At 45.2% G+C, this 22,187-nt stretch overlaps 1 protein-coding gene across 2 annotated transcripts in view; it reads right to left on the reverse strand.

Moving 5' to 3' along the window:
* Window positions 1–22,187, reverse strand: part of BAIAP2L1 (BAR/IMD domain containing adaptor protein 2 like 1) — a 69,368-nt gene that overhangs the window by 6,980 nt on the left and 40,201 nt on the right. Inside the window, exons 3-11 of one of the 2 annotated variants that reach the window (XM_019808272.2) lie at window positions 19,610–19,671; window positions 19,429–19,500; window positions 17,989–18,126; window positions 16,936–17,088; window positions 15,052–15,219; window positions 12,275–12,380; window positions 10,171–10,378; window positions 9,447–9,524; window positions 7,955–8,135 (exon numbers count right to left, since the gene is read on the reverse strand). In XM_019808272.2, coding sequence (XP_019663831.1) covers window positions 7,955–8,135; window positions 9,447–9,524; window positions 10,171–10,378; window positions 12,275–12,380; window positions 15,052–15,219; window positions 16,936–17,088; window positions 17,989–18,126; window positions 19,429–19,500; window positions 19,610–19,671 — 1,166 coding nt within the window. The remainder of the gene's footprint in view (window positions 1–7,954; window positions 8,136–9,446; window positions 9,525–10,170; window positions 10,379–12,274; window positions 12,381–15,051; window positions 15,220–16,935; window positions 17,089–17,988; window positions 18,127–19,428; window positions 19,501–19,609; window positions 19,672–22,187) is intronic. The other variant, XM_034669809.1, reaches the window with a different exon arrangement.

Genomic DNA, 22,187 nt, shown 5'->3' on the forward strand with positions numbered 1-22,187 from the left:
TGGAGCAGAACCAGTTCTGTCCTTCCCTGCGGCGGGCCTGCGTGTTCCAGTCTTGTTCTTGGAGCTCCTGATCTGTCTTGACAGCAAGGGAATGTAGTCGCTTCTGGGACGGAACGGTGTCAGCAGAGGCGGCACATGAGGGTGTCCACGGATGATGGAGTTTTGTGGGGTTTTTCTGCAGTTTGCATAGGATCTTGAAATATGACTTCAAAACATGTTCGTGATAGAAATGGACCATAAATCATTTAATCTCCGTGTGCATCTGTGAAGCACTGTGTACTTACTTTGGGTTATTACCCTCTTCATTTCTTTTTTTTTTTTTTAAGATTTTATTGATTTATTTGACAGAGATAGAGACAGTCAGCGAGAGAGGGAACACAAGCAGGGGGAGTGGGAGAGGAAGAAGCAGGCTCTCAGCAGAGGAGCCTGACGTGGGGCTCGATCCCGGAACACCGGGATCACGCCCTGAGCCGAAGGCAGACGCTTAACCGCTGTGCCACCCAGGCGCCCCTACCCTCTTCATTTCAAGAGAAGATGCTCTTCATGGTCTTACCGATAAGGAACAGTGAATGTCCTCAAAAGGGTGATGGGGGAGGGAGCCGTTGAAGTCATGGCCAGCGATGCCTTGTTCAGGGAGGCCCTCGAACCTTGTGGCCTTTGCTGATTTTTAAAAGCCAATTAATATCTTCTTGTGACCTTTATTAACTGTCTTCCATTATCCTCCAGATCACAAAGACAAAAAAGCAACCTCTCGGTTCCTCAGGAACACAGCACACACAGGACAGTGGTATTTGTCTTATCAAGCGCTTAGATGGGTGGGGCACTGATAAGCGGGAGAGTTGAGGCTTTAGAACTTTCTCAATCCGCTGAAGGACCTCCGGGTCCTGCTGCTCTCCGTCTCTGCTTCCCCCTCTCCCTCTCCCACGGCCTCAGGCCGGGAGGTTAGAAAGCTGGATTGGACCATTTGCATCGCACACCAGCCCAGGGAGCAGTGCCGGGCTCGCCTGGCACTCACAAACGCTTTCTGAAATGAGCGAGTGCTCTGATCCTCCCGTGTGTGGGTGCTGGGAAGGGACAATAAAATATATATTTAAATAAATTTACCTAGAGTTTTCTCAAAGGAGATATAATGAAGTGCTAACAGTGGTCACCCTGGAAGTGAAATTATAGATATTTTCGAGCAAAACAGAACTTCCCTGGGTTATTTTTATAAGCAGAGAAAAGTGTTATTTTAAAATAAGCTATTTTAAATAAGGTATAATGATTAGATATTTTAATTTTTACAAACTTGGACTTTGCTCTTTAACTTAAACCTGCAGCTGTGACTGCCAGGTGGATTTAAAGGAAACCTCATTTCAGCATCTGTTTATCCAGCATATGGCAACAACTGAGGTAAAAAAAACATTTATCTGTTTAAGTGCATGGGATAAATGTTGTTAATCAGAGAGCATCCTTATTTCTGTCTCAAGAGTGGGATAATTTATCAATTTATTTGTATTGGAATTTTATTTTTTTTAGATTCTTAAAAAAATTTATTGTATTTTGGATTTTATTTATTTATTTGAGAGAGCACAGAGGGAGAGGGAGAAGCAGGCTCCCTGCAGGATCCCAAGATTGTGACCTAAGCCAAAGGCAGACGTTTAACCGACTGAGCCACCCAGGCGCCCCTGTATTAGAATTTTAGACAAAATTTTCACAATGCCACTTCCTTTTATGTTTAATATAGACAAATAATGAAATATATAAATACACCCATGGAAGAAAACTTATCTTTTTTTTTTGTTTTCAAAAGTGAGAAGAGGGGTCTCTCAAATTGAAGGTACTTTAAAAAACCATAAAGTAACTTCATCTTTAATGAATACAATCATACTTATAGGACCCTGATTATTTTACATTATTCAGAACCTCCCAAACAACTTTTTTTCTAGCAGTTACATGTGTAACTTACGTGCAGATAAGAATGTTTTTCTTCCTTTCTTTTTCTTTTCTTTCTTTTTGAAGCAAAGTTTATTGGGTGATAGTACAAAGCTCCCAAAGAGGAAGGGGACCCAAGAGGGTTGCCCAAGAATGTTTTCCTTTTTTAATGTCTGCATGTCAAATATCTGGAGCTCAAGATTAAATTATCAAAAAAACCAACCAAACAAAAACAAACAAGAAAACAACAAATAAACCCTCCAAAAATACATTAACATGAGCAAACCAGAACTGCTTCCAGAGTTAAGACAGAACAATGGTTTCTCTCAAGTAGGCTACACCAGTTGGTCACTAGCTTTGTCAGTTCTTACCTCTTGAATAACTTGTCGCCCCTTCCCATCTTCACTCCCGCCGCCCTCTCTCCCTGGACGACCGCACCGCCTCCTGCCCTGCGCTCCAGGCTCCAGCGTGCACCCTGAGGACCGACCACCTGCAGAGACCACCCAGGAGGACGGAGGAGGGACAACACACAGCCCAGACTTCCTGGCTCGGTGTGCTTCTCTCCTGGCCTATCCATCCCACCACTTTCCTGGCTGTGGCCCTGGACCACACCCAGCCAGAACGCACATCTGGAAGGCTCTGTGCTTTGTCAGAGCTCGTACTTCAGACTCGGCTCAAATGCTTGCCTCCAACACGCCTCCTCTGGTGCTTGCCAGGAGCCCGAGCCCTCCCTTCCTCCTCTGTCACCTCTTTGCCCCATGCATCTTTCACACAATTCCAATAAACACACTGTTCACTGGACTCGACTCCGAGGCTGGCCTTATTCCTATTTGCTTCCCTGGACCATAGTAGCTTGTCAGTCAATGCTCAATGGATGAATTCCAACATGAAGGTCTCACTGTGATCCACAGACCCCTTCTGGGCGGTACACCTTCACATGCCATCTGGTTGTGCTTAAGAAAGAAGTATGGTTGGTCAGAGCAGCTGATGCCACAGAAACATTAGTCACCCAAGTGACGTGACCTCACTGCAGGTACTGACTCTATACCCCTCTGAAGTGCTAAACATGCCTTTACTATGGAAGATCTCAATTATTAAGAAAGGAGTTCATCAACATTCATTGTTCTGACATGCGCAAAATCAATGACAATTAAAATCACACTGGAACCCACACCCTCAAGAAGGGCATTTTCATTAGATATTTGGGGCTTTTAAATGTTAAATGAAACCAAACATTAAAGGCTGCTAAAATGAAAGACTATAAAAAGTCTTCTGGCCTGCAAGGAAGAAACAGGGGGCCTGACCAGATTATCAGAGCGATGCTGGCCTCAGAATGAGTAGGAAGTGTTCCCTTCTCTTCGATTTTTAGGCGAAAGTTTGAGAAGGATGGTGTTAGCTATTCTTTGCATGTACAGCAGAATCCACCAGTGAAGCCGTCAGGTCTGGGCTTTGTCAGGAGACTATTGATTACTGATCATGAAGATGGTCTGAGGTGGGGAGAGGGGGCTTGGGGTGTGGAGCTCTGCCTGGAGGCAGCCCTGGGATAGGATGGACTGGGCACACACAGGATGTGAGAGTCAAGAACTCCTGCACCCATGGTCAAGGTGGGATGGGCAGCGGCTTCCACGAGGTGGCCACAGAGCACAGGATCACCTCCTGCAGCAGCCCCATCCCAGGTCTCAGGAGAAGGCTACGTGCCTAAAGCTGCTGCTCTGGCCCAAACCCTCAGTTTACTAGATAGTCTCGGGATAGTCTCAGCACTTCTCAGGGCGGCCTCCTTACACTGCCCGTCTATTATGATCCAGCCAAAGTGGTTTAAATAAAGTTAGATCTCATTTAAACAGCCAAATCCTAAATAATATCATTTTTGACTACACTGATAAATAGGATTTTTCAATGTATCCAATTCAGTATAGTAAGGACTGCATCAATGCTTTCGTGATAAAGCTTTACTGACATGGTAAAAATACTGAAAATTAAAAATGTTCTCTAAAATGAGACCGTGTTGGCTAAAATGTGTGTGTGTTCTTTAAAGATTTTATTTATTTATTTGACAGAGAGAGAGTGCCCATACAAGCCGCGGCGGGGGTGGAGGGGGGAGTGGAAGGCAGAGGGAGACAGAGAAGCAGGCTTCCTGCTGAGTGAACAAGGTGCCTGGTGTGGGACTCGACCCCAGGACCCTAGGATTAGGACCTGAACCAAAGGCAGACCTCTGACTGAGCCACCCAGGTGTCCTAAAATGTCAGTGTTTTCACTTATAATTTCAGTGTTAATGATGAGTTTGGGGCAAGATTTTTTTTATCTTAAAAGACATTACACAGCCTTAAAGTAATGGAGGGAGGTGGTTCTTATCAAAGCTGCTAATATCACAAAAGAAGAGATAACCAGATAGGTGTCCCTCTGGAAGGATTAGCCACCACCACTGATGAAATGCTCTGACAAAACAGGCAAAGAAACAAAACATAATACGGACTCTGATCCAGGTCAAAAATATAGGAGAAAGGGGAATGCAGGGAAGGACACCATGTGGATGCATTCAGTGAAATCCAGCCTGGGGCCACCCTCCAGGGCCAATAACCTGGTTCTTCTAGATAAGTTACAAGGAAAAAGAGATGGGGAGACCTTGATACAAAAACTATGGTCATGAGACTCAGTGACCAATACAATGTATGGACCTGGCCTGGATCCAGATTCAAACTATATTGTTTAATTTTTAATAAGACAATCAAATTTGAAGTGACTGGTTGATGATACTGCAGAATTACTGTCAATTTTTAAAGATATGATAACTGGTATTCTGGTCATGTAAAAATAAAAGGTATTATTATATTTAAGTTATTTATACATGAGATGACGAAGTCCGGAATCAGCATCAAATTGATCTGGGAGTGGCCAGGAGCAAGATGAAAAAAGATTCGGGGGCTCCTGGGTGGCACAGTTGGTTAAACATCTGACTCTTGATTTCAGCTCAGGTCATGATCTCATGGGTTGTGGGATCGAGCCCCACCTCAGGCTCCATGCTCAACTTGGAGTCTGCTTGGGATTCTCTCTCCCTCTCCCTCTGCCTCTCCCCTGATCAAATGCACACACGTGTGCACTCTCTCTCAAATAAGAAAGTCTTAAAAAAAAAAAAAAAAAGATTAGTAAATGAATTGACAATTGTGAAAGCTGGGGGTGAGAGACATTATTCTTTCCACTTTTGTTATGTTTGAATTTTTCCCTAAAAAAAAGCTGGAAGGCACTATTGAAACAGAAGGCACTATAGACAGGTCACACCAGAACAGTGTACCTTGTGTTCCTGGATCCCGAGCTGCGTGACCTGCAGCTGATAAGGGCTTTGTGTGTGTGTCCCCCCCCCCCCCGCCCAGCAAAAGGAATTTATGCTTTTCAAAATGTCTTAAGATCAGTTATTTCCAAAGAGTCTGAATATTGTTTTAAAACGTACTAGGGGCATTTAATAAAACAGCATTTGATACCTTTGTCCTTCCAAGCAATTTCTCTTCCATGATGACAGAATGGAAAAGCTCCATTTTCAACAGCTGTATGTCATTCTTTTAAAAATAACTGTTAGGTATCTGGAATAACTTGGAATGATAAAATACAATGTATCATATAGATACCAAAGACTTTTTTTTTAAGATTTTATTTATTTATTTGAGAAAGAGCAAGAGAGAGCACAGAGGGAGAGGAAGAGGGAGAAGCAGATTCCCTGCTGAGTGCAGAGCCTGACATGGGGCTAGATCCCAGGATCCTGAACCGAGCCAAAGGCAGACACTTAAACCAACTGACACACCCAAGTGCCCCGAGCCAAAGACATTTTGAGTGAGATTGCAAAACCCGCATCTCCCGGATCAGAACACACCACTGCAGTTCATGATGAGGTAGGTATATTCCAACACACCTGAGGGCTCACAATGAAACGCATGGCACATTTTTAAGAGTTCCCATTCCATGTAATCCAGAGACAGCACCCATGCACCATTCACAGCTGAACAACGGCCACCAGCAGCACTGACGATAGGGGCAGAGCTGTGGAGCCACATGCCCCGTGAGAAGCAGGGAGATGCCTCTGCGGGTACTACAGGAAAGGACCATACAATAACCACACAACAAAAAACAAAGCAGCCGGGGATCAATGCACCAACAGTGCCCGGGGGCATTTCTGGGAGGAAGTTGGCATGAGCAGAGGCGAGGCAGGCTCTGGTACCGCAGGACCACTGTGCAGCCCTGGGCATGAAGCTCAGCGGCACAGACCCCAGAAGGCGAGGCCACTCTCTGACCCTCACCTCCCAGGCTCCTTCCCACCACACTCTGGCAACTGTGCAGCCTCGCAGAGGTTCTGACCCACCCCTGTGCCTCCTTTCCAGCCCTCCAGATCCATTCACAGCCCAGCCTCAATGCCAGGGTCTGGGACACCACAGCCCTACCCTCACCAACACCAGGAACTCCCTGCTCCTCCCCCAGCACCGCCACCTGGTAACCCACGACTAGTTCATTACTTCTTGTCTGAGCCGGAGCAGCTGCATGTCGCTGGAGAAACCACCATTCTGCCTGGCTTCGTTTTAAATCACGACCCCAAACCCTAAATGGGCATCAGCATTACCCCCGTATTCCCCGTTTCCTGAAGTACACGCGCCTTCTCACGCTTCAGAACACCTGTTTCACAGATTCTCTTTCTTTACACTTGCTTGCTCTGCCCACCCCTCCGCTAATGCCCTCGCTTCCCCACGAGAGCAGCCTCCTCATGCAGGAGCTCCTCAGTCTGTGTGCACCTCTGCCCGTGCCCGCGGCTTCTCGCTCACCACCTTCCCTGCCCCCGGCCCCACACACCATGTGTGCTCTTCTTGCCTTCCCCGTCACCGTCCTCTTCTCCATCCTTCCCCTTCTTTACAGTAGAATCTATCCTGAGAAAAAAAAATGAGAACACGGACCCCCCTTTCTCGATTCTCCGTCATCCTGGAATCATGGCCTCGTTCACTGAGTGTGCCAAGTATGTGCCCTTCTCTGCTCCTTGTGTCTGGAAATCTCCTCCGCTTGACCTCTATGTGATGGGCTCCCTGCCATTCAGGTCTCAGTTTCAACGTCCCCTTCTCGGGGGTGCAGACACTGTCATGCGCTGCTCAGATCAATAAGAAAACACAGGGAGTGCCGCCCTGGGCTGTCCAGGCCCTTCGGGAAATCGTCCTGGCTAAAGCTCTCTCGCCTTGGATGCCGGTGATCAAGCCCTATCTCCCCTCACGGTCCAGCTCCTCCCCCGTCCAGTGCTGCTCCCTTTCTCTCACTTTCATGGGTGGGGACCCATGGTGCTCTCTTATAAGCACCTGTACACACACCTGTGACATCCATGTGAGCTGTCGCTCCATCCGTCACCTCCCTCACCTTGTTTTAATTCTCTGCACAGCTTCCATCACTGTTACTGATTTTTTTCTCATTGTCTGCTTCCCACCACTAGAATATAAGTCTCATAAATGGCGATAAACTGGCCTGTTTATCTCTGTACCTTGGGAGCCCACACCAGGGACTGGCGCTTGGTAGACACAGGTGCCACAGGAATGACGGACTCTGGGAGTCCATGGCCTCTACAGGCTTTCTTATGGGGTTGCTGAGGATTACAGAGAGTGCACATGACACGGTGCTTACCCAGTACCTGGTGCAAAATAAGCACTTTCTGAAGACACAAAGATGAAGTTACCACTTTTAAACTGAAGCCTTCCTTCAGGAAACAGTATGAAAATTGAAAAAAATGCAGAAAAAGTGATGAGGAGACTGACAGACTGCAGCCAGGGCCAAAGGTGAGGAGAGAACACCTGATACCATCTGAGAGACTACATTTCAGATAAATAAAACAGAAGGACTCAAGTCAAGGAAGCTGACCGACTGTGCGAGGAGGCAGGAATGCAGAAGACACAGGAGCGAGCGCCAGTTCCCCCCCCCTCCCCGGGGGACACCACCTTCATTCCCGGTGGAACAAGAGCCCACGCCCCCCAGATCGCCATTCAGCGTGGGGGTACACAGCACGTTACGCTGCAGGTCCACTCACAGGAGATGTGGCTTCTGGTTTGGACACCGGTGCTTTAAAGGTAGAAGTATTTTTGGAAACATCTGCTCTCTTATCTGCAGCCGCTCCCAGGGACAAACATTCCAAGTAATCGGGTGGGGGGATGACGACACTGCTTTTCTCAGCTAAGTTCACCGTGCTGATGCTTCTCACTGGGGCCGGGCTACCAACCAACAAGCACAGAATACAAGTTACAAAAGATCATGCCATCTGAATCCCAAACATCCTAAATATCCTGCGGCCAGAACTGCAGCAGATGAATAATCAGACAGGGAGTGAGACCGGAGGTTACAAGGTGTGTGTGCGTGTGTGCGTGCGCGCACAGTACACATCTGTATAAAAAACACTGTAATGGTTTTACTCGTTTGCAAATTGATGCTCAAAAAACCCCCCAGCTTAATTAAGTGCTGGCTTTCGATTAATTTAAGGAGATCAATATCAAAATGAATACTATAGCAAAAGCCTTAGCAAGTGTGGAGCTCTTCAGGTTTGAAGCCTCCCCCCAAAAAAACCCCTCAGCATTTTAACATCCTAAACACAACATCTAGTTTTATTGCTTGGCCCAGTGGCAGCTGAGCTGTTCTGCGAGGGATGAGGACACACAGATGACACTGAGCNTGGGGGGGGGGGGGGGATCAAGTGTGGTGCTCAAAGGTCTGCAGGGACAGCTGGACGGGTTAGAGGGTCTCCTCGAGATGGGAAACATGGAGGATGAGGCAGTTTAGGGTAAAGATGAGGAGTGAAGTTTGGATGTGCCATTTCTTTCTTTCTTTCTTTTTTAGAGAGGTGGGGAGGGTCAGAGGGGGAGAGAGAGAGACAGAGAATCCCTAAGCAGTCTCCATGCCCTGTGTGGAGCCTAACACGGGGCTCGATCTCACGACCCTGAGATCATGACCTGAGCCGAAATCAAGGGTCAGACGCTTAACCGACTGAGACTCCCAGGCACCCCTGGATGTGTCACTTCTGAGGACCCATGGGATAACCAACTATAACTGCTGATACACACATAAATATTCATAGCTAGGCGTGGGACAGACTTTCCTGGGTTCCAGCCTTCGCTCTACCTTTCTGTGCCTCAGTGTCCTCAATTTTAAAGTGGGGACCTACCTCATAAGGTTGTTACTGAGAATTAAACAAGCTAGTCAGTGTAAGCACTTCGACACTTCCTAATCCGTAATGGCGACGACGGTCACCTTGGATTTAGTGACCTGGCGGGGGGTGGGGGGAGGGCAGTGAGTGGTTCCAGAAGGCTGACAGGAGGGTGAGGAGCAGAGTCTGGGACATGTCCCCACAGCAGAAACCACAAATGGAACAACTGTGGGGTAACAGTCCCCCTTTAGTACTCTCCTACGTGATAGGAGGTTTTCCCTGTGGGGTCACTACACATCTAGACGGAATTCTGATATGCCCAAAAACATGAGGTCAAAGGTGAGTTTTCTGTCACTGGGAAACAGAAGCCACAGTCAGGTCCTACCTTGGTGTGGGCACACTCATGGCCTCCTTTGTATCTTCTTCCAGCAACTTTGTGTAGGATGCTGGGAACCAGCCCCTCCTACAGGTGAGGAATGAGAAAAAAGGCCTGTTTGTGGGGTCAGCGGCAGACAAGTGAAGGATAAGCACACTACAGAACGGCTTGGGGACAGCTCAGGGGCAGACAGGTCCGTTTTCACCACATCACACAATGTGTATTTTATAGACAGCATTCGTTTTATTTGGATTACCTTTTTGGCTTTTTTCCACATTTATTTAATGGCTGAATAATCTACACAGAAAACCAATTTAACCAGCTTACAGTAAGGCCTGCACACATACTCGTGGTTAAAATGACAATGCTGGCATTTAAACTATTTATGAGTTAAATCTTAACAAAATCCATCTGATGTGCAGATTATCCTTGAGAAATCCAAAGTCTTTTTTTTTTTAAACCAAGAATTATTTAAACTACTTTCAGAGGTGACTTCATATGATCTGTTCAAGTATCAAATTCATCTATACGTGCACAGACATACAGAAAATAACCTGAGACGGAGTAACTCCAATTAACTAAACTAGAACCATAACTGAACTATGAACTTAACTGTGGTAAAAATGCTCCCATGACCACAAAGACAATATGCCACTAAGGGGAGATATGACAGCTCTCTGAAGTACAGGGCAGCCCTGACTGCTGCGCGGACAGCACCTGCCCCAAGACTTACACTTTGGTGGTGTCATGCTCTCCATAAAGCCAGCCGTCTTTCTCCTCAGGGACGAGCAGCGTGAGGATGTCTCCCTGGGCAAAGCTGAGCAAGGTCTGGTTCGCTCCAGCAGTGTGTGGAAAAATGGTTTTCACTTTCTGCTTCTTCATCATGTTCAGTCCAGTTGCAACAGAAACTGATCGCTGTAAACTGGGATCATCTGAAGAATCTGTTGCAAATGAGCACAGCAGTGATTGCTTTTCAAGGACTGATAACAAGTTCAAACAAGCAAACCCCAGAAAGCCGCCCACTCTTGTCTGCCAGCACTCCTTCTACTGCTGCTGTGTGTTGTATTTCCACACCTTCGACTTTGCCTGGACGGGCAGGAACCGCAAGAAACAGAGGCAGAACCACAGCGTGAGGTCTCTCACCGAGGAGAACCTTGGGGCTAAACACTCTTTTCCAGGCGGAGAGGACACAGTACGTGCCAAGTTTCACTGCACTCTGATTAATCAGAGGCCAAGTGATGCATGGCCAGAGGGTCTGATGCTCTTCGCCCTACTCTCCCAAAGCAAACCCCAAGGAGGGCATCAAGTCAAACCTCACTGCCCAGGACCTGGACCACAAAGAACAAGAGGAGACTGGAAATGCAGATGTTCTCGCTGTGCAAATGCTCAACATCTCATCTGGGAATGCAGTAAGAATGCGGTGAGGACCAGCACGTTTACTGAACCCTCCCTAAGTGCCAGTCCACACTCTCAATTCTTCACAGCTTCTGAGGGAAGGAGCAGTTATGGGCTGTGGTCCACAGTGACTCACCGGGATCTCGGCTAGCAGGCCTGCATGGGATATGGGTGGCCTGACTCCAAAGTCACTGCACGTGTGAAACATGTACATTTCTGTCTCAATTCCAGCACCAGCTGATATTTACCACTCCAAAGAAACAAAATTGCCATTCTGAAACTCTCATCTCTGGCTCTCACTCAGCAGCTGCAAATGCTGTAGTCTGTGGGCTCTCTCTAGCACATGGCTCCATCGCCATGACTCTCATACCCAAAGGGCCTGTGAGATACCCCACAGACGGATACTCAGATACCCAGAGACCCCTCTCTGGGTGCCAGAGACTCTGTCTACACAGAGCGGAGCTTAAGCAAAGCCGCCTGAAATCTCTGCAAACAGTAACTCATCCTGATTTACTGAAAAAGCATCAACAGAGTTAGGAAACTTAAGCAGTTAGAACTTCAGCGTCCAGAAAGCATGAAGTTGTCTGTTAGAGATGATGAAAAACACTAAGCCTACCAGTAAGATCAATAACCATAATTTTATCATGTGAACTTTTATAGTTTATTAAAAAGAAATTTTATTACAACTGCCACCAAATATGGCAATGTGAGCCTCTTTGTGCATTATATTCCATTTTAAAACGTAACACTTTTCAATAGTAAGTTTCCTTCGTATAAACATTAATCAGTATATGCAATTACAATTTGTCAAAGAAATATGTCACTTATAAAATGTCTTATGGTTTTATAATAAACCCAGACCTTTATTTACTTTGAAGTGTAAGTTTCAATAAGGCAGGGGTGCCTGGGGGGCTCAGTCGGTTCAGTATCTGCCTTCAGCTCTGGTCATGATCCCAGGGGTCCTGGGATGGAGTCTTACATTAGGCTCTCTGATCAGCGGGGGCTTGCTTCTCTCTCTCTCTGCCCCTCCTCTCTGTTTGTGCTCTCTCTTTCTCAAATAAATAAATAAAATCTTAAAAAAAGAAAAAGTTTCAATAAGGCAATGTTAAATGTGTGCAATCATGTATGTTTACTTACCTCTACCTGAGGGTAACATTTATCCAAAATATTAAAAAAATTTAAAAAGGTATTTTATTTTTTAACCATGCTAATTTTATAGACTTTATTTGAGAGAGAGAGAAAATGCGGGCGGGGCGGCGGGGGGAGAGGGAAAGAGAATCTTAAGCCAACTTCATGCTGAGCCCAGAGACTGATGCTGATGCGGGCTCGATCCCACAAACCTGTGATCATGACCCAAAACCAAGAATCAGATGCCCAACTGACTGCGCCACCCAGGCACCCCTAAAAAGGTATTTTAAAAGAAATCAAAGTAAATATCTTACCTGTTGAATTCTCTATCCTTTCCGAATTCTGTCCAACTGTTGCTGGGTTATTAAACATATCGATCAAAGGACTAGTATACGCTCTGGCTGAAGGAGCTGGGGGCACCTTTGGCAAATATTTAGAAAGAGTGTCATAATCTTTCCTGACCTGTGAAAAATTCCTCATTATTTTAATATTAGTGTAACACAGCAATGGAATTATAGAGATTCCCAGAGCTGTTTTAACACGCTTTAAATTCTTTCTTCCCAAGGTTCTCTTAGTTGGATGGCAATGCCCCAGTCTGAATTATTATTTCAAGAATATCACATTTTTTTAATATTCGTCTTCATTTTTTTAAAGGCAGTTCTCCCCATTTCCCACCACCCCTTGGCAACCATTATTTTACTTTCTGTCTCTATGGATTTTAGGCTCCCTCTAAGGTGCTACTTAGCTACAGGATTCTATTTTTTTTTTTTTTAGATTTTATTTATTTATTTGAGAGAGACTGAGAGAACGAGTGGGAGAAGGGGCAGAGGGAAAAGCAGACTCCCTGCAGAGCAGGACCCTGGACCCTGGACCCTGGGATCATGACCTGAGCCGATGGCAGATACTTAACCGACTGAACCACCCAGGTGCCCTAGGATTCTACATTTAAAATAATTTTTCCAAGGAATTTTGAGTGCATTGCTCCATTATTTTCTAAAATCTTGTTTTGCTAACAAGAAATCTAGTACCTGTGGAGTTCTCTTTTCTTTGTAATAACCTCTCTCTCCCCCTCTCTGGAAGTTTTTAGAATTTTCTCTTTACTCCCGTCTGCAACTTGACCACACTCAATCGAGGTTTTGTTTTTTCCCATTTGTCTGGGCTCACTGCGGCTGCTGTGCTGAAGACCAGGCAGAGTCAACTACGGTAATCTCTGCAGGGACCACAGTCAGGGCAGTGCAGTGAGAAGCGGGTGGACTTGGGGATGCTTTGAAGGTGGAAACGACAGGGCAGCCCAGGGGTTGGCGTAGCAGGGAGGGAGGGAGTAGGGAGAGAGAGGGAGAGAAGTCCATATTTGTGCCCGAGCTACTGGAAGGATGGAGCTGCCATTTTCTGGATGGAGAAGACTAGAGAAGCATGTTTAGAGTGATAAAAATCAGTTATTTGGTTTTAGACAAGTTGAATTTGAGATCCCCATTAGACATCTGGTGATGATTTTGAGAAAGCAATTGGGTATCTCCAACCTGTCTAACATTATGTTTACATCCTCTCTCTGTTTTTGTTCTGTGTTTTAGGAGAGCTCTTTGGATTAATTTTCCAAGCAGTTCCATTCTGTTAATGAGCCAGTCTACTGGTGTGGGGGTTTTCTTGTTTATGTTTTTTTTGTGGGGGGAAGGGGAGGGAAAAATGTAGAAAAATTTCAAGCATGTACAAAGGAGAAAGAACAGCACGATAAATCTCCCTGTACCCAACACCCAGCTTCAACAATTACGAATTCATGGCCAATATTGTTTCATATATGCTACACCCATCTTCCCCCGTGCCCGGAATATGCTGAAGCAAATCCCAGGCATTTCAATTGTGAATAATAAACCATTTTTAATTTTCAAAATCTTTAGTTGATTTTCCCCTGGGGATGTAATACCTTTTCGTCTCTTTCTAAAGATTTCTCTTCTGTCCTACTGCCTCTGTTGCCTCCAATATTGGTTATTCCAGCTTTTTCCTTTCAGTGTGTCTTTTCATGATACTGGTTTTCCTCACTTGTTCAGTGATTCCTGGTTATCTGTCCATCTCTGTATTGTACGGCATTCCCTATTCCTTTGCCTGTTTATCAGTCTGTATTTTGCCTGTTCTTGTTATCACAGATTACCCACAGTGAGGTGAGGACAGGGAAGACACAGCCAGGAGGGTGCCTGGCCTCCTCTGTGGAAATACAGAGTTTTGGTCAGTGGACAAAAGCCCCTGCTGCCTACTGTTCAGCACAAGTGGGGGGGGTGGGGGGGAAGAAACCGACCAGCTTAAAGGATGGGAGTCATCTGGAACCAACCACATCTAGGAACGCCATGTGCCATTCTCAGCCCCCTCTTACGCCCTCTGGCTCTGAGCTCACTGCTGTGCCCTCTGCTGCAGTCTTGCCCTGCACGCTCTCGGGGCTGAGATTTTCTTCTCTCTTGATTCTCCACACACCAATCTTGCCTTTCTCTCTTTGAGACTCCTTCAGTGTTTCTGGCCCCCTGACAGCACCTTCTCTTATTCCCCATGCAGTTATGGATCTATTCTGTAGGCTGTCGACTGGTCTTTAGCAGCTTTGTTTTCATTTCAGAGGTGACGGTGGACCCACATGTCTGAACTATCCACTGGATCCAAATCTCCATGTTTGCGAAAAGTAATAAAGCCGAAGTTCAAGGAGCGGCAGACTACGATGCTTGATTTCATTATCTTGAATACTTCTGTGGCTATTTTTTCTGAAGTGCCTTATGTTGTGATGAATGGCACCAGAGTTTTGCTAATTATTCTCTAAGACACCTACGCCTCCCTCACTGGGAATAAACTTAAAAGTTAGAATCATTACAATTAAAAACAATAACATTTCCAAAACAAAGATACTAGAGTGAACACAGCACTACACAGTGCTGGGCACCATGCAGCTCATGTCAAATCTGAAGGTAAGGGGATCAGAGTGAGACAAGGAAGGCCCTGGAAGAGGGGAGGACCTGTGATGGCCACCAACGAAGGCCTTCGTCCCTCGTGCAAATGTGGCCCAAGCCCTATCAGGAAATACACAACTGAAATCTCGGAGAGAACCAACTCCTACCACGCTGCTTCTCTCAATCATCGGTGAGGGCTGGGGCGTCCCAGACACGGGGGTAGAGCTTGGGGTCCTTATCTCCTCGATCATACTCATGATCTTCTCAGGCACTTTGGTAGCATCACCACAGGTTTCTTGCCAGTGAGGCAGCTTGGAATTGAGTAATTCTGCAGACTGTGAATCCAAGAGAAACATAACAAAACACAAACGTGTACTGTTCAAAGAGCTGAGAAAAGTTACATCAAATATCAGCGATAATGTTTTACTGGCTTACCACCAGAAGTGTGAGAGCTTTGTGTCAAATTCAGTGAGTACTTAAGCATCTAGGAGCTTCCGCCCTGTGTTATGTGCTGTGAGACCTGTAGGCCCCTGTTCTGCAGGAGCTTGCCCTCTCCCTCGGTGTGAATGCAAGAGTTAAAAGACTGACGCAGAACAAGCTCGAACAGGAAAAGGGAAGGGTTGAGCAATCTTATTAAGCCCCACTGTTTTCCCAGTGGCCCCAGAAATGCCGATCAGTGCTTTCTTCCTCCCACTCCTAAGAGAGGGCGAAACCCGCACCCCAAACCACCTAAGGCCTTGGACTGTGGTCCTGACACACTGATTGCTTGGGCCTGCTTTGTCCAAGGAGCCACTGAAAGGACTGAGATGCTGTAGCCAGAAAAAAAGGAAGGCACAAAAGCGGTTTTCAGAGAGGTGAAGACACTTCCAGTGGAGAAAAGAAGTCGACTTTGTTTATGCTAAAAAGCGTAAGTGGGATCCAAGGTTAAGCATAACAGTCTGCCACCAACTAGAGCTCTCTGCAAATAGGCCAGGTTGCCTTGTGACACAGTGAGTACCCTATCACTGGCAAGGCTAGGCCACAGGAAGAGCTTCAAGGTCACTTGACCTATGACTCCGCCCCAGGAGGACACCCTCACCATGGAAACAGACACTGCTAAACTGATCATCTAATACTGCAATTCTTAACCTTCCTGTAACAATGTTAGATCTTAGGGATTTAGATTTGGTAGATGAACAGTCCTTAAAGTTGTAAAAACTTTATGGAATATATAACATATGACCGATGCATGCATACAAGGCCAAGTTTTTTTCCCCTGAAAAAGAGGAAGTCACCTTATTTTCAAGCTCTCTCGAAACTTCTACCATGGAGTGCTCTCTAAATTATCATAAATAACAATCAATACTTCACTCAATGCGTGTCTTGGATGCTTACACAGGCCCCCAAAAATATATAATTAAAAAAAAAAAAAAGGAAAGGAAAGGAACATATATTTTGTAATGATTCCTGGGGGTAAAACCTCACAACTCTATGTGCTGGAAGGAGGGCAGCAAAGCCAGTTCCACAGGTGCTGAGATCATGAGGAAACACCTTGAAGAGGAATGAAAAAGAACCACAACAACTGTCCCAATGCTGTAAATGGGTCTGTTGCTGGGACAGAACGGGACACCTCTGTACATGGACTCCCAAGGCAAACACTCAAAACTACCCAGGTGGGGTGGGCCTGGGGCCCGCTGGGGCTCATCCCATGGCTCTGGTGAAGACACTGATGCCGAGGATGCATCAGAAAGAGTCTGAGAAAAGCTGACTCATAGGTGAGAAAAGAAAAAAAGTACTAATTCTCAATCGTTAAGCATTATATTATGAAAGATTTTAAATATGGATATAATACTAATTACATATTGTAAGCAATATTTAACCATTTCATCTACATTTCTGAAAGTTTATATATTCAAGTTGGCCGAAAGCTCTTTCTTTGGCATCTCTTCTCATTGACAAACAAGGCCCATCGCTTTACACTGAGGCACATATGGAAGGTGAAGCATTTCAAGGGTATTTGAATGCGAAATTAAATTATTAATAATGCAGCAAATTTGCCATCACACACCCACCTGTAAATGATAATAATGTAAATGATTTGCAAAGCTACAGTGTTTGTCAACCAGAAAGCAGAAGCGCCTTTTCTCTTCAAGCAGAGCTTCTTTGCAACCATCTGCAATAAATTTCTGGATTTCGCTCTGGCGAGACGTAACGGTTTCTACATACTAGGAAAATAAATAATAATTATACAAGTATGTCATGAGGAATCAAACAGCTGCACAGACATTTTTATCTTGTGCCATCTTTACACTTGGTTTATTTTGAAATGGAGTAAACACTAAATGCAGATAAACATGAGATAAAATAACAGAGTTGTAACCTGACCTGAGCAGGTATCATCATTCTCATTAAGATCCCTGACTCATGGGTGGAAGGACGTTGCCAAAGGCCTTACATTCTGCGCTGGGCAATCTGCAGAAAGTATTACTTTATCCTTCAGGGACAGGATTGAGTTCTATTGGAAAATCAAGGGCTTTGAAACCAGAAAGTTAAAATTTAAACCCCAGTTCTAGGGGCGCCTGGGTGGCACAGCGGTTAAGCGTCTGCCTTCGGCTCAGGGCGTGATCCCGGCGTTATGGGATCGAGCCCCACATCAGGCTCCTCTGCTATGAGCCTGCTTCTTCCTCTCCCACTCCCCCTTGCTTGTGTTCCTTCTCTCGCTGGCTGTCTCTATCTCTGTTGAATAAATAAATAAAATCTTTAAAAAAAAAAAATAAACCCCAGTTCTAAGTATCAACCATGTGACTTGGCCTAAGCCCCATTTTCTTCATCTGTAACATGGGGCGAGTAATGCTAATCGTGGAACGTCTCTTACCACACCCCCCCCAACCTGTCCTTGCCCCGAATCAGGAGAAAATGCCAATGTTTTTCAGAGGCTACTAATTATTCTTAACTCTGGAAAACTCTGTAGCCTTCGGCTCATACCAAGTCAAAAATGATCATTTTTAACTTCAACAGCAGCACAGCATTGAGTGGATAAAGTACAGGCTGACTGAGGTAAATAAACTTCCCTGTAAATTGTACACATTGTCAACAACAAAATAAAATAGTGCTGAAAAGTTCACCTCAATTTCTTTGTGTTCATATTTGAGTGCATTTCGTCCTCCTTGACTTTTCCTTCTGATCTTCTTCAACTCAGCTTGTGATTTCTCCAGAGAATCTAACTTACTCCTGTGTTCCGTTTGGTATCTTTTGAGAGTCGCCTGTAAGTTAAATGTTGTGCTTACTTAAGTATAGCATCATTCAAACTGTGGAGTGGTTACTTTTGCTAACATTTCCGCTGGGCGTGGCCCGGCACACCCTCACCTTGTACTGCTCCCTCCCTTCAACATGTAGCTCTGTCTGTCCTAAAGTCCCCTGTTCATACAAGGCGCCCCTGACCCCAAGGGCAGCTCTTAGAAGAATACTCTTTTCTTTCTTTTATTCCTTGTTTTCTCAAATCTTAGGACACCAAGTGGTAAGAGCTTTGGTGAATAAAAAAAAAAAATTAAGTCACATGTTCCTGTTTTATGACTTATAATTTCAAAAAACGGAATGAACAAGTGTGATCACTTCCGATTATTTTGGGTGCTGTGCAGCCAAGTGTTTTTGGAGCCTCACAGACCTGGGTTAGAATTCTGGTGAAATCCTTCACTCCCTGTGTGATCTCAGCAACTACTTAATTTTCTAAAATCCATGTTTTCCCTTTAATCTGTACAGTGAGGATAAGAGTAGCTACATCATGGAGTTTCTGTAGGGATAAAAATCTGACAATATATGGAAAACGCTCGGCATTACACCCACCCCAGCAAGTGTAGATGGTCCTGGGCCTTGCTCCAGAGTACACAGAGCACACGCACACAGGGCCGGTGGGGTGATCTCGCGGTGACCACACTGCTTACTGCCGTGTGGGGGTCTTGGTGAGAAGGGGGCTTTGGGTGGCAAAGAAAGCAGCCATTCCGCAGCAGATGAGGGAGATGGAAAGAGCCGTGTGACAGGACTGGAGGGTCAGGCAGGAGGAGAAAACTGCTGGAGTCATCAATATGGGGTGACAGGCAAGGGATACCACACAGGAGCAGTCTCTGACAAACGGACATGGGAGCCCCAGGGAGACCCAGATGGTGTTCTCCCTCCCACATCTCACATCCTGAAGTGCTGGTTTGTGAAAGCAACAGCTGCAGCTGCACTAATACAGATGCAGATGTCGTCCCCATATACATGTTCTTTGAAAACAATGCTTTCTAGAAGCAGGAGGATTGCTTCAATATTTTCCTCTCAGCTTTTTAATTAAGATCCCAGGTGTTAATGCAAACGGGGCACCCAGCTCCAAGGGACCTTATCAGTTTCATGCATCTGTGTATATACTCAACACTAAGCTCTGTCCATGTTTTCTGCTGCTGGATAAACAGTGAGAGAAAGTTCTCCTCGGGCTCATAGATCAGGCCAAACGCAGCCTCCTGGAATGCCAGGGCCCTGTGCCCCACACCTACCTCCAACCACGGAGGTGGGGAAAACCGTGTACTCACATTCATGTATTTTACATCAAGTTCCGTCTTCTTCTCCAGCTCGTGTATAATCTCTTTATGGAATTTTCTGAACTGTCAACAAAAGGAATTAAAAATTCACACCAGATTTGAGACGTTAAGCCAAACGAAGTTTAGAAATAAAATATATTTTATTTTATAAGTATAAAAATAGTTTACATACGTTTTCATCAAGACTTTCATTGAGTTTCTTGTGGGTACTTGAAATCTCTATGAGAACGTGGCCTGTGAATAAAGCCAGATGTTAGGGGGAAAAGTCACTGTGTGGATTTTGTAAAGATACTAAAGAAAGTAAAATAATGGAATGAAGCACAATCTACCGCTGCCCTCCACGCCTGGAAGCACCAGGCCCTGCCGCACATCAGAAACACTGACTGCGCGCCCGTGGCAGGTTGGGTACCAGAGGGACACAGGCCCTAGCAAACTTTCTCTACAACACTGTTCGTCCAAAGAATGCCAACTCTGTCTTCAAATTCACATCATGCTTTCTATATTTTCTCATTCCCTAAGCTGAATGTTATTCATCTGATTTAATTTTTAAATTCTCTTACACAAGATTATCATGGTCATTATAGTAACTAACTATAGGAACAAATGACTTATTTTTATCTAATCCCCAGAGTAATCTGATTATCTGTCAGGCATAAAAGATAAAAGTTATTTTTTCTCATATTAGTTCTTGTATCATTTTGGAAAATACTAACGCCATGGGAAAATGCAGCAGGGACAGTGTTCTGCCTCATATCTCCCGGGACTACATCAATTCTCTGAAACAAGTTCAGTCACATGGAGAATGTTCCAGAATTGAGCTTTACTCCAAATGCTGCAAGACAACCACTTGATTTGTAAAGTACATCTCTTGCAGTCTGATGCATCTCTGCTACTAACCTCTGATTAAGGTGGACAAGAGCCTCTCCCTGTTCACTTATCTATAGGAACCGAATAGGTTTGATACCTAAGAACTGGAAAAAACAATCATTTCAAACAACCACCAGACCATACTCAACAATAACAAAATGAGCTGGGTAGATACTCCCACAGTTTGGTAGGAATTCCTTGGGTAAACTGAAAGGCTGCAGATGTAGGTGAATTAAGACTGTGTTCAGGGGCGCCTGGGTGGCACAGCGGTTAAGCGCCTGCCTTCGGCTCAGGGCGTGATCCTGGCGTTGTGGGATCGAGCCCCACATCAGGCTCCTCTGCTATGAGCCTGCTTCTTCCTCTCCCACTCCCCCTGCTTGTGTTCCCTCTCTCGCTGGCTGTCTCTATCTCTGTCAAATAAATAAATAAAATCTTAAAAAAAAAAGACTGTGTTCGATATGGGGAAAGAGAAAGAATACCAACTAGACTGTGACTTCAGCTATCACCTTTACACATATGACACTACGGTGCCCTGTTCTAGAAAGAGTTAAGATATGTGACTCTCAAATGACCAGTCTAGCCCCCCCACCCTATCTTCTGACTCAAAAATTCCCCTTCCTGAACATGTCCACCTGGATGTCTCATTAGGTATCTCAACATTGAACATGTCTAAAAGTGAATTCACCCCACCCTGTATTCTCCAATCCCAGCTCCTGGCTGCCAGCTAACCAGTCACTTGAGGTCAACACCTCACCCATATGTCACACTCAAGGACAAAGACTCATTCCCTTGTGCATGTGTGTCATCACTTGGGCCAGCCTCTAGGGTGAAATCATGCCCCTTATACATCCTACTTCCTTGGGCAATAAATGTGAAAGCCCTTCCCTGCCTGGGAGAGAAGGTATGTGGGAATGACTTGTGAAGTCTCTGTTTGCCCAATTATCTGTCCCATGAAGGGTGGGGCAACAGTCTCCCTAGTCTGTCCCCCACCAACACATTCAAACCCACCAGTTGAACCTCTTAAGAGTCTCCCTTGCCCCTCAAGCTCTTATCATTTCTCTTGACTCCCAGCTTGTTCTCTTCCAGACTCTCTTCCTCAGAGGTGCGAGGGATACCTCAAAATCAAACGTAACATGTCATTCCCCCAGCCCCCGGCCCATGGTGTCCCAAATAAACCAGCTCCTCAGCATGAAGCCCACTGTGAACAACGCTGCTTAAAATAACCATGGCAGGTGGTAGGGACAGGACTCTCCTATAAGGTTATAGGTACATAACTTACAAGTCCCTAAGCAGCCTGTGATTCTAGGAACCTCTAACAGAATAGCCTCCTGGGTAAACCTAAGAGTGAGGGCAGACACATCCCCACCACACCAAGTTATCAAGATACCCACTCTCCATCCTTGATGACACTGACTTCATTTCTCCCATAATTAAGTTCTCTGAAAGCTCAACATGAAACAAATCAGAGTTCTTCACAAAGGAAACCTTCACATGACCAAGAATATAACTACATTAATATGTCATTTTATCATTTAGTGATTCCAGATACTGAAATAGTCCGAGTTACTTTCATATCCATTTTAAACCCATAAATAACTCCTGGCTGGAGATGAAAAACAACAGCAACAACAAAAAACCCCACTTCAATTACTTGAAAATCAAGCACTCTTTTCTTAGCAAGTCAGATCTACTTTTTTAAAAAAGTCTAAAAATAATTGTGCTTAAATCAGAGTGACTCAGGCTACATTCAAGGTACTCTTTTTTTTTTTTTTTCAAACCGTCATGAACTTTATCACGACAACCTTGTATAATGTGGATCTCTGAGAAGCATGTTGCCAAAACAAAAGCAGTGCTAGTGTGGCACTCTCGTGAAAGCCAGCACT

This window comes from Ailuropoda melanoleuca, chromosome 10, assembly GCF_002007445.2.
Source record: "Ailuropoda melanoleuca isolate Jingjing chromosome 10, ASM200744v2, whole genome shotgun sequence".
NCBI classification, from domain to species: domain Eukaryota; kingdom Metazoa; phylum Chordata; class Mammalia; order Carnivora; family Ursidae; genus Ailuropoda; species Ailuropoda melanoleuca.